General features: G+C 48.5%; 6 protein-coding genes across 6 annotated transcripts; 3 read left to right on the forward strand and 3 right to left on the reverse strand.

The window, feature by feature from the left end:
- Positions 1-213: 213 nt before the first annotated feature.
- On the forward strand, positions 214-501 carry N7511_001198 (uncharacterized protein; the record flags this gene model as incomplete). Its single annotated transcript, XM_057123623.1, has 2 exons — positions 214-268; positions 344-501. 2 exons carry the CDS (start codon positions 214-216, stop codon positions 499-501), a joined length of 213 nt encoding a protein of 70 aa, XP_056989356.1.
- A 507-nt stretch (positions 502-1,008) lies between these two features.
- Positions 1,009-2,265, reverse strand: N7511_001199 (PAPA-1-like domain-containing protein; the record flags this gene model as incomplete). The annotated part of the gene is made up of 3 exons (XM_057123624.1): positions 1,009-1,269; positions 1,321-1,427; positions 1,479-2,265. The coding sequence occupies 3 exons, from the start codon at positions 2,263-2,265 to the stop codon at positions 1,009-1,011; spliced, it is 1,155 nt and encodes a 384-aa protein (XP_056989357.1).
- Positions 2,266-3,128: 863 nt separating this feature from the next.
- Positions 3,129-4,388, forward strand: N7511_001200 (peroxisomal membrane protein PEX14; the record flags this gene model as incomplete). The annotated part of the gene is made up of 1 exon (XM_057123625.1): positions 3,129-4,388. The coding sequence occupies one exon, from the start codon at positions 3,129-3,131 to the stop codon at positions 4,386-4,388; it is 1,260 nt and encodes a 419-aa protein (XP_056989358.1).
- Positions 4,389-5,040: 652 nt separating this feature from the next.
- N7511_001201 (uncharacterized protein) lies at positions 5,041-5,693 on the forward strand (the record flags this gene model as incomplete). The annotated part of the gene is made up of 2 exons (XM_057123626.1): positions 5,041-5,206; positions 5,272-5,693. The coding sequence occupies 2 exons, from the start codon at positions 5,041-5,043 to the stop codon at positions 5,691-5,693; spliced, it is 588 nt and encodes a 195-aa protein (XP_056989359.1).
- A 3,831-nt stretch (positions 5,694-9,524) lies between these two features.
- N7511_001202 (DUF4050 domain-containing protein) lies at positions 9,525-10,712 on the reverse strand (the record flags this gene model as incomplete). The annotated part of the gene is made up of 1 exon (XM_057123627.1): positions 9,525-10,712. One exon carries the CDS (start codon positions 10,710-10,712, stop codon positions 9,525-9,527), a length of 1,188 nt encoding a protein of 395 aa, XP_056989360.1.
- Positions 10,713-11,415: 703 nt separating this feature from the next.
- N7511_001203 (actin-binding ADF family protein) lies at positions 11,416-12,133 on the reverse strand (the record flags this gene model as incomplete). Its single annotated transcript, XM_057123628.1, has 5 exons — positions 11,416-11,550; positions 11,617-11,665; positions 11,736-11,987; positions 12,049-12,059; positions 12,128-12,133. 5 exons carry the CDS (start codon positions 12,131-12,133, stop codon positions 11,416-11,418), a joined length of 453 nt encoding a protein of 150 aa, XP_056989361.1.
- Between the last annotated feature and the right edge of the window lie 133 nt (positions 12,134-12,266).

Below are 12,266 nucleotides of genomic sequence, written 5' to 3' on the forward strand. Positions count from 1 at the left end.
GCGTATAAGGATCTTCGGGGTATAAATCACGAAATACAAGAGGCACAAACGCCAGACAATGATCGTAATGGCCTCACTGTAATTCGACGCGTGGTGAAGGGTCAATTTCACGCGCCGCTAATCAGCCAACTGATAACGTCTCTCCCGCATCACCTCCGAACTCTCTCATTACCCGAACGCACCCATCAGACAACCCCCTCGGAGTGACGGAAAATGAGTCGCAATTTTGTTCCTGCACTTCTGGCCATTGGTGTTGGTGTCTTCACAGGTATGTGCAGTCCCTCGAGAGAGATAACTATCTTCGATACCTGGTTTTCCTAACCCCGAATTTTCCCATCTACAGGCTACTACACCTTCCAACCGACTTTCCAGCAAATGCAACACGAGAAGTTGAACGGAACTCACCAGCCTGCTGGACTTTCTGATATCTCTGCTTTAAAGGAGAAATCTGACGCTCCCCCTGCTCAGGGCGACGCCACTACGTCAACGACGGAGAAATAGTGAGCTTGGACTTTCTGTGGCATTGGCTTTTTGAGCGCAAAAGTTGGCTCAAACGCTACTCTTCTCTTCTTCCCATGGGCACATATGCCTTGCTCAATATCGGGTTCTCTCCCCGAGACTCCAGCACTGGAGGTAGTATAGGCGCTGCCTTGCACTTCGCCCAGTCTTGTGAATAGGCTGTGACACATAGGATTGATTTAAAGGTCAACTTCGAAGTACTCGCTGGTAGGTTGCTTCGGGTTATCTATATCGGCGACATGGAATGCTGGATGGTGCCCAGCTGTTGGCTTTGATATAAGGGGGTTAAAATATAGCTCAATCGCATGAGACGGAGTAATAAGTGTCAAAATTGACAAATTGCATGGCTTCAGCTTGTATGTAATTAAAACATGTTTTGAACGCCATTCCACGTTGTTCCCTTTCGAATGAAGATGTCCGGTCCTTCCCGAATGCCGTATTAGATATTCCCTCAAAGCGCCGTTCCGTTATAAGTTGCAGTGTGTAGCCTCAAAGTTCTTCGACCATTTTACCTACAGAGGCAGGTGGACGGGCGCCAAACATTCGTCCGGAAGGTGTGCCCAGCCATTCTTCTGGCACGTTGACTTTGCAACCATTGGGGCCACTGACCCATCGGACAAAGATAGGGTCGGCCTTCTCAGGCTCGGAGGTCTCTTGACCGGCCGGGGTGCCATCGGGGGCTTCGTTTGCTGCAGCTCGGCCACGTCGTTTTGGTGCCTGCTTCTTGAGTAGTCGGTTGATTGTGTCCATCTGATTCACATGTAAGCGGGGGTACTTCCGTCACGATCTTTGCACGCATACCTTTTCCTCTTCATTGCGCTTTTCACTCAGGTTCTTCCTACGTCGGGCCATCTCTGCGCGGCGCATTTGGCGCTCCTCCGCTGTCAAGTGCTTCTTGACTTGGGGCTCTGTTTGCTAATCAGCACCAGTCTTCGTCATATATTCTAGCTTTTGCTTACCCATAGGAAGCTGCAGGAAATCATTCCCAAGGTTCCCTCGTTGACGCTTGGTCATCTTGCCCCCATCCAAGAGTTCACCCTCTAGTTCGTCGTCAAGCATGTCATCATCGAGTTCATCCATGTCATCGACGGTGACATCTGGGACTCCGCTTTCGTCCTGGTCTTCGACTTCCCCCTCGGCATCCTCGTCGGAATCAGATATCTGCTCTTCCTCTTCGTCTTCTTCGTCCTCTTCGTCTTCATCCATCTCCATTTCCTTGGCCTCAACACTCTTGGGTGGCTTTGCGCGAGGTGCAGGAACAGCCTTGCCACGTCTAATAGGTGGCTGTGGTGGGGTGTCGTCCATATCGATGTCGCCGTCAGCGTCAGCGTCAGCATCCGCATCAGCATCTTCGTCGTCGTCATCTCCAGGTGCATCCTCATCGTCAACCTCATCTTCTTCTTGGTCGTCAATTTCTTCCTCATCGCTTGTAGCAACTTCTACAATCTTCTTTCGGTTCCGACTGGAGCGGGGTCCTGACACAATGGGATCTTCCCGAAACACATTGACAGAGCGGCGCCCGGGGCGACCACTGCCCGTCGCTTCACGCAATCTATTGGCAGGCATCTTAACTGTCAGGCGAAGTGATCTGACCGATTCTCCAGGAGAGTCTAATGAAGATCGCGAGACGGATACAGATGAAGTAGTAGCACGAGTGTGTCGTGTTGATCTGGTCCTCATGTTAGCGTCCGGTTCGGCGAATTCATCCTGAGTGCCTCGCGATCGACGAGATCGGCGGAGTGACATGGTGCCCAATGTGGTAGGGGGGCTTGCTTGTGGGAGTGCAGAAAACACAGAAAATGATGTGGGATAGAGTCATTGATAAGTGTGTGGCAGTAGCGACTTAAACCATCGGGAAGTCGGGGGACGCCTGTAAGAGGCAGGAAAGATATCCTCCGCCCAATCACCTCATCTACAGGATGCGATGCGGAGGTGTAAACGGGGAGGCACAGGTCCTAGACGCCACGATCCAGAGGAACAAAGCGCTACAGGGCGACAGGGGGCTAATTGTCCCCTGAGAGATGCCAATACCACCATGCTGGAGAGGGACAAGGCAGAAGGCAACGGAAATCACAAGAATCGGGGTACATACTCACTGGTTACTTGCTGTCTCGGCTGATGTTGACGTTGAGCAAATGAAGTACTGGCCGAACCATTCTGCCGGGCGGTGGCTCTGATATCTCGGGGTTTACAGACTGCAGTTTCACTTGTCAGAGATCATTGTTATTTGCTATGATTTACTAGTGAGGTGATAGTAAGTAGGTTCTATGCGGAGTGCACCTGAATTCAATGACAAGGGTTGTGAGAAGTTCGTCTTACTTAGCTAGGCTTCGTCTGTCTCTCAGGTGTCGTTCAGCACTAGTTTGCTTTTGCATAATCAAAATCTACGGGTTGTTCTCTAATTAAGCATTTTCAGCAAATTCTTAGTATCCAAGTCACAGGAAACTTGCGAAAGATCGCAAAAACTAAGAATTGGGTGTGGTGCCTGAGGTGTATACCGATGTTGCAACAGCCGAGGTCGGACTCACATGGGCTCCAAGTCTGGGGAAAGCCTCTCCTCTCCACTCCAACTTCCTCATCAATCCACTTGACAATTCAGACACAAAATAATGTCTGATAACACACGCAAATCTTCTATTCCTTCGTGGCAGAGGGCCAGTGGCACAGCAGATGAATCCCCGTCATCTTCGCCGAGCTCCGATGATGCGCCCGCACCCTCAACTACATCCCGAGGAGACCTGCTAGCGCAAGCATCCAAGTTCTTGGAGGATGAGTCAATCAAAGATGCCCCAACAGACCGCAAAGTTACCTTTCTCGAGTCCAAAGGACTGAGTTCCGAAGACATTCAGCAAGTTCTCGGCGTCTCCCGAAACGCGGAGGCAAGCAGCTCTCCCGCGGCCGATGATAAGGCACAAGAAGAGGCACAACCTGCCTCAGCCCCTCGTACTGAACCTACACCCTCTTCTCCTGCCACCTTTACATCGACCGCCCCCGATACCAGTGCCATGCCGCCACAGCGCCCAATCGCAGCGCCCACCACTGTCTCCCGAGATGCGCCTCCCATAATCACCTACCCGGAATTCCTCTTCGAGTCGAACAAGCCACCGCCGCTGGTCACAATGCATAATCTTCTTTATACACTCTATGGAGCCGCCGGTCTGGGGGCAAGTATCTACGGCGCAAGCGAATTCATAGTGAAGCCCATGCTCGCTAGCTTAACAAGCGCAAGACACGAGCTTGCAGCGACAGCAGGGGATAATCTCCAGAAACTGAACGAGAAGCTCGAGAAGACAGTTTCCGTCATCCCGCCCCAGCTCACAGCGCGCAAGGTCAGCCCTTATAGTGACGAGGAAGAGGCCAACGACACCGACTCAATCGCTTCCGACCCAACAGAACTGTTCCACCGGGATGTCGCAACACAGACAAGTCCCGAGACGACAGTCGTACCTACCAGCGCAGATCCGATTAACTCGGCAGACTCGACACTCGCAACGCCGACGACTGCAGTTAACAACCACATCAGCCGGATCGAGTCCATTACTTCACAATTACGGGGTATCATTGACTCCGAGAATGATGCTAGCACTCTCGATGACAAAATGCGCACTGGTCTCTCGGATCTCCATCACTACTGCGATGGTTTGATCTATAGTGCACCCGCGTACTCGACGGGTTCGACTTATGGGGTGTGGAACGCTTCGCATACATCAGGGTCGGATAGTAATTCCGGTCTGCGAAAGGCTGAGGAGGATGCTATTTCTAGCTTTAGGGCGGATATTCGCGGTGTTAAGGGTGCACTGTTGAGTGCGCGCAATTTCCCTGCTAGTCGGGGAGGAAGACATGGAGGCATTCAGGCTGGGGCAAGGTGATGCGAATAACTGGTTACTTTGATAATATTGTGAGCGGTAACGTTAAATAGCTGGCTATCTGTCGGCCTTTTATTACTTGCCGGTGTTTGTCCAGGTGCACATGCACAATATATATGTATTGCATAATTGGAAATACTTGCGACAATAACAAAATACCATTGATAAGCGTGATTCAGTGTAAGAATGAAGGAAATAGGCCTATAAAATTATTGCGAATTAAATAGCAAAATGATAAGCCAACAAACAGGGCTTTGTCGTGGGTTTAGCTGAGCTGGGTCATATAGCCAAATATGGAGACCCTCCCAACAATTCCCAGCATGTTAGCTCAGGGGAAGAGCGCCGGGCTCATAACCCGGAGGGTATGTTTCACCGACTCCATCAATTACCAAGTTCATTCAACTAACATTCAACCAGACCCTGGATCGAAACCAGGACATGCTATGTCTATCTTTTTTTTTTTCTTCCTTCATCATAATTTTCCCGTTAAATTACTGTAGTCCTTGCTCCCAAGAGGATCAGAATCAAGTGACGAAAGCTGACCGAGTCGCGCTACTCCCCAAACAAGTTAATCTCATACATCGGAACTTCCAATCTGACCTTTCTACTCCGCTCTGTCTGCCGTCCACACATATCAACATTCTAAACAGGCAAAATGAGTGTTTTCAAAGAACTATCATCATGGTCCTCTCCATCATACATCCAAACCTCACCAACACCATCAGTCGGCAACAAAGCACCATCGTGCTCACGATTGCTCCTTCCAGCCGATAATGGAAAGCCAACGGTCATATCATTCCTTCGACACTGTGGATGCCCAGGTCCGTCACCTAAAACACCCTGCATACATAACCAGGTAAAGCTAATAAGTTATACCGCGATAAAGTGGCGGAAGCTACTTTTATCACGATGAGAGATGCAGCAACCCAGTACCCCAATATCGACTTCATAGCCGTATCTCACAGCGACCAGGCCTCGACGGAGAAATGGCTGGAAGCCTTAGGTGGTCCTGGTAACCCTTCTTCGGGCTCTGTGACTGTGATTGTCGATGCTGAGCGTGAGATCTATGCAAAATGGGGCTTAGGGGTTGTTTCTTGGAGCCATCTTTTCAATCCAGCGGCATTATGGGGGGTCTTGAAGATCGGGAAGGAAAAGGGTATCTGGAATAGACCAACAGAGAGCGGGAGTAGGTGGCAGTGTAGTGGGCATTGGGCTGTTGATGGAGAGGGTGTTGTTCTCTGGGGAGGCCCAGCTGCCAGGGCAGATGAGACCATTGATATTAAGAAGGCTGTCGATGCTTTGCAATAGGGTAAGACACGTTGACAGTTGCTTCGTGGTGGTTATTTTTTCGAGGTGTCCTCTAGGGTTGTCTTTCTTGTTTACTGTTATTATATCGCCTATATCCAAGGATTTTGAGCTACATACTAGTACAACAAGCTATATTGAAATAGAGTCCAAAGGTATTCGAATGTAACATTAGAAAATGTATTGTACTTTGATAGAGACCGTAGCGTTAGTTAGACCATCTACATAAGCCCCACTTGTAAGAACGAATTTACCCAAAGCAAGAAATAATCTGAGTACTCTGAACATAATATTATAGCCTATAGTATTTAACCTGTAAGAAAATTAAACTTATAAGTTAAGCCAGCAACATTCCCAGGTTAACATGGTGCTTTCAATGGGACACGAGAATGACTGTAGAACCTTTTCCTCATGATGCCAAAAAACGTGGACAATTTTACCCAAATAAGCATGTTAGCTCAGGGGAAGAGCGCCGGGCTCATAACCCGGAGGGTATGTTTCACCGACTCCATCAATTACCAAGTTCATTCAACTAACATTCAACCAGACCCTGGATCGAAACCAGGACATGCTATGTCTATCTTTTTTTTCTTTTATTTCTTTTATTTTTTTTTATTTTTTTATACTCTCATTTCTTTGGCTATGCGCTTTGGAACTCTTATTGATTTTTTTTTGAAGCTGTGGTGTAAAGATTAGCAAAATCTAACATAAAATTACGTGGGTGTTTCAAGCTGGACACCTGAGCGATACCGTAATTCACCACCAAGATGCGCAACACTAGCGAGCTGCGTAGTCCGAACACATAGTAAATGCGATAATTCACAACTTGATAACTCAACAACATTTGTCTACAACAAGCTTTACTTACGTCATATATAATCTCTATATAAAAATCAGTTCTTCAGCTAAGTTCAAGGATTTTGAATTTTTTACTTCTCAAGATATGTTGATATTGATTGCACTTTGGTGTCCGTAATTTTCGGTATCTTTTGTAATAGCAACCACCCGGCTTGTCGACACCCTCTAAATCTTAATATAGTATTGATAAATCTTATCAGTAGCTATCGGCAAGTAACGAGGTAGAATGTATAAGTTATGTTGTTATTAAGATATATAGGTGTTAATATATATCGCATTTACCAACTTGTGTGTTCTGGACAGTGCAGCTGGCCGTACTCCAAGGAGTCTTCCCTTCATGATGTAAAAAATGGCGGACAATTTTACCCAATTCAGCATGTTAGCTCAGGGGAAGAGCGCCGGGCTCATAACCCGGAGGGTATGTTTCACCGACTACATCAATTACCAGGTTCATCCAACTAACCTTCAAACAGACCCTGGATCGAAACCAGGACATGCTATGTCTATCTTTTTTTATATTTTTTTAATTTATTTTTGGAGATATGATTATTTTCTCGCCTTTTGAAAGACTCGGAGGAAGTGCCAGGTGAAAGATACATCGAGCTATGTGTATGTATGCTTCTTCGAGGCTTTTACTCCTGGAATTATGCGCCTCACAAGCCAGCGCCGAGCGAGTGATTCACTCTCTTTTAGGGTCAGCCCTTCCAAAATATCCACCAACGAGTTCATCTTTTGGACGTTCAGGGTTCCATTTGTTGTTAACCACCTGAAGAACCCCCCACTCAATCCTTCGATAGATACTGCCAATCGACTGGCAGGATCGTCCAACCTCGCCTTATTAGCATAGATATATGCATGCGGGCTAGTCTCTGCTAAATGCATCTTTAGCAAGACTCTGTCCCCACCGTTGACATTCAAGCCCAGCCTTCGGGAAACTGTGAAACGAAAGCTTCCAGCGCGGACCTCACTTAGTTCCCCATGATGGCTCTCTGTAATAAGTACTACTTTCCCTGATAGGTACCCTCGTAGCTCGTCATACTTCTTCTTTCCCCACGCTGTTTGTGCCTTTTTCCGAGCTTTTTGGTTGAGTTCCAGATAATAGCGACGTAGGAGAGGATCCGGGGAGTTGCGAAGGTCATTGAAGGCATCGCGGGCGTCTTCAGCCCAATGGCGTATCGCTGGTTCCGTGTGGCACAGGTACTCTTTGAAGGCGAGCCTCCCCCCCCTTGGTTTCCGCATTGGGAATAGCATTGAAACTTTGCCATAGAGGTATGGAAACATTAAGATGATTTCCTGCCCATAGCTTCTTCGACATAGGTGGTAAAAACTCATCCAGATGGAAACCTCTAAGAGTTTGGAAGACCAGGCACATCCACATCTCTTGGAGGTTCAGTAATAGTTGGCCCTTTTCAGAATTAAAGACGTCGTGCACGGCGAGTTTGACAAAGACCGACTCCATGTCACTTCCTGAGTGCCAGATTGTGTAATGTAATGACTTTTGTCGGTGTCTGCGCCACGGATTGTTGTGTGTGCCGATTCTCTCACACAAATTTCTGGCCTGTCCAACATACAACCAGAAGCAGCCCGGTATACTCCTCCTCCATAATATATGAAGGTAGACCCCAGCTTCCTGGGAATCTTCCGGGTCTCCAGCAAGGGCAATCAAGCTTCGAATAACCGCTGTTAGTTCATGACCCAAGGATACTGAATTCAGACAGAGTACAAACCTAGAAAGAGTAAACTGCCCTCTCTCGCAGATTTCTTTTACGCAAAGTCTCAAGTTATTCTCCAGCAAGGTTTCAATACCCATATCAGCCGAGTCAAGAAGCTCAGAGTATCTATTGTTGTACCTTTGCTTGGTCTTTGAGATAAGATGGCGCAAGATTGATAGACGATCGATAACCCCAAGACTTTGATGACGGATTGAAAATGGTATGGGACGGGCTTCCGTAGTCTGGGGCTTTATTTGCGCGCTCTTCTATCATATAACATGTCAGAATGTATTATTAGAGAGAGCCAACGGGTAGAATGTACAAAAGCGTCAGATTCCAACTCGACGGACGGAAATTGACCTGTTGATTTAGGTAAAGCATGGGGTTGCAGCATATATGATCGCAGATTTTGGGTATCTATGTCCCTAGGACATTCGTCAATTTGATGCCATCCATGGCAATGGTGGCATCTTGTTTGAGTGCAGCAGTCTCGAGTGTGACCGACTTCCCCGCAGGCTGAGCAGAAACAACATAGGCATTCATCATAACCTTGCTTTGTACAGGACAAGCATGGAATGTATGCATTTGTCATCTTGAAAATGACCCTGGAAAGATGCAGGCGAAGGTGCCGACATACGGACGCTGTAGCCGGAAAAGGAGGCTCTTCAAGCGATGGGCAAGGAAAGTCAAGTCTGCAGTGGCTGGCGTGGCCGAGAAGAGAATGGCATGGTTAAAATGAAAGGACGTCTGTGCACCAAGAGAACTGATACGCCAAATCAGAGTCGTGAAGATGAATATGCTGTGGATGAAAGCCAAGATCCCCTTTCAATGTAAAGATGGAGCACAGTGAGATATGAAAGAACCAAGCAGTTTCTTACTGAAAACCCATGGGCTTGTGATATCTGAATAGTTCGAGAAGCAAACAGGAATTATGGGCACGATGCCTGTTTGATGGTGAGATAGAACAGTATGATGGCTTATAATGATCCATGGCCCGTAGCTCCACGATTAGAGGACTCACATGAAACGAGCCGATAGATGTGATTTAAACTAACGATAATCACGCAACATGCCTAAAACATGTCCGATTATAAACAAAAACGCAATATCAAAAATCACCGAAGAAGACGCCAAATAAAGCCAAGACCACCGAAGCCATATGCAAATATCCCTCGACCAGCATGAGCCTCGACCTGCAATCGGTATGCAATAATTCATGTGCAGCGGAATAAGGTAGGAATGGTAGCTACTCCTCGTATTGAACCTAAACAGCAGCACCAGTAGCGCCAGCGCCAGCCCCATTTCCAGCATCATGACTGGTTGAACCACGTCTGTGGAAGGGCCCAAAGTGGAAAACCTTCTTCACGGCGTTTGTGATACTGTTTTTCCGTCTCCCTTGGGGAGCGTCATTCGCAGGAGGATCTGGCTTCTTGGGCACAGTGGAGTCGTCTGCGAGGACGATTGATGTTGCTGCTGGCTTGGGCGGCCACTGGCCATCTGATTTCCAGCCTTGGACCATCGCCTTGGTCAGATGGGCGAGGTTGACGGGAACCGTGGGCGTCATGCCTTGTACAACGACTTTGGTGTAGATTGAGGGGTAGATTGCGGGGTTAATAGTTGCGCGAACAGGATTGTCGTCTGAAATGAAGGGAGGTGCGACTGGCAAGAGTGGCTCGTCGAGCTCTTCTTCCTCCTTCTCCTCTTCTGTTTGGTCTTCCACAGCAGGGAGTGAGGCCAGGTGACTAGGATCTGAGGACAAATGATCTGGGTTTGTGATATTTGTGCTGAGGGAATCATTGGGCTTGGCCTCCTCGTCTAGGGCAGTGGATTGTCCTTCCTCAAGGTCCGCTTGCTGCCCAGATGTCGGCTCTACTGGCCGCTGAAGCTCCTCGCCTTTCTCCCGGTCCTGGATAGAAAGCGAAGTTTCCGTTTTGGACGCCAGATCGGATCCGCCCACAGCTTCAGTGCTTCGACCAGGCAAGGTTGTAGCTGGGGAGGTACCCGCCGAACCACCAGTATCGGATTGATCTGTTGTATCGGCCTGCCCAGCCAAAGCACGCTTTCCCTCCTCGGCCCGGATCTGCCGCCGGGTCTTGGCCCCAGACCATGCATTGCGCCTTGCCATCCACATGCGCAGACCCGCATTCCATGCCATCTCTTCGTCCATTTGACGACGACGTTTGCGACGGCGCTCGATCGCGATATCTCCTACCGCCGCCGAAGGATCATCATCATCATCCTCTGTGTCTGAATTCTGAGCTTCGAGTTCTGAGGTTGGGCTATCGAATTCCCGCACCCGCCATTCGACTACCTCGCGGTTATGGCAGAGGGTACCGTCGGCGGAGGAAGCGGAAGGTACATTAGCGTCAAATTCCCAGTCATTGCGAACAACCTCTCGGACGAATAACTTGGCGTCGCGAACTGAGGCGTCGCGAGACCCTGTCGCCATCATTTCGCGATCTCGGTGGAGTGGGGGGTTGTGCGGGTGAAGTGGGGAGCTGTAAGGTTTTTTCTTCTCTGCTCGCCCGTGCCACTCCCACCCCGGATTTACTTGGGGTATGCAAAAATGGCGGAGAATATGAGAGAAAGATATCTTCACACAAGAGATTGAGATTCCTGGACGGGAGAGGAGGTGGCGGGAAGATCAGACCCGATGTCATATGGCACGTGCCCCAATGCGGAGATGCCTCTGTCGGGTTGAACCTGCGAGCTGCTCTGTCCTTTTTATAGGGTGGTTATATGTTTATATGCCCTCGATTCCACTAAATTAGCTATTAATAACCATGTTGGATCATGTCCGAGCCATCACACCACATTCCCGCATTTAATCTGGCAATACGAAGCGATTGACCAACAACCGAGAACTACGAAGTATAGACTTCGCTTATATTGAGCCCGGTGGACGCCAAGTCGGCTTGACACCAAGTCAATGCTCCGTACTTCTAGCCCTAAAGCTTTGCATTTTGGTGCAGTTCTACTGTACACAATGGAATATGCACTGCCGGGGCTACGCTGTAGAGTAAGGAAGCACAACTTACGATCTACCAGCAAAACTGTCCGATTTATTGCCTATTATTTCGCCGTCCACAAGTGCCGAGCTCAGTCCTATTTACCCTGTTGCTTAACATGTCGATCCCTTCCCAACACACCTGCATCTATGCCTTCCCCCCACTCGCCTCCTTCAATACTTGTTTCCACTCCAGCTCATCCCGACTATCTGCATGGATGGAGATGCTGACGTCAAGGGCCTTTCGCAGCTGCTCTTTGCTGCAGGCGTAGAGCATGCAAAGCTATCATTGGTTAGCTGATATATATCGGCGAGAAGGGATAGTCCCGAAAGATTTAGGAAACAGTACCTTGATCGACGCCTGAGATGGACCCCAGTGGATGAAGACAGTCTTGCTGCTACAGGCTCGGTATACATGATCAGCGATAATCTCAACCTTCACTTGATCGCAAACAACACTATCCATACCGTTTGCCCTCATTCCCAAGATCATACTCCACGTCGTACACGCCATAGCGGGGAGCCGGATTTCCATCTTTGTCAACCGCAGAGAAAAGTCTCTGGAGGAAGATCTCGTAGTCTGTCTCCGGGGATGAATCCTCCAGAATGATGGTAGTGGTGTCGTCCGAGATTCTGTAGATGATGAACTTGGGCTTGGGGGTTCCTCTCCCCGAGCGGAGTTGGTTGTATGCGGCGATGCACTGGTCGTGAATGGTTATTCTGGAATATTTAATCAGTTGCTGTCGTATATATCCTAATATTAATAGGGGGTCTCAAGTACCCGGATGGATTCTGGACCGTAATGTGAGATGTTAGTGTTTCAATCTACTATGCCTACACTTGGGGAGGTGAGCACGTACCGACATCTTGATAGTGATTGAATATCGATCAAGGGGAGCAAATGAAGATTGGTGGATTAGACAACGATGGAATTGCTGTCGATGTAAAGGATATTACGAGAAGGAGGTGTTGGTCTGCGTTCTATTTCCTCTCTTATAT

Source organism: Penicillium nucicola, assembly GCF_028828085.1.
Source record: "Penicillium nucicola strain IBT 29836 chromosome Unknown utg000001l, whole genome shotgun sequence".
NCBI classification, from domain to species: Eukaryota; Fungi; Ascomycota; class Eurotiomycetes; order Eurotiales; family Aspergillaceae; genus Penicillium; species Penicillium nucicola.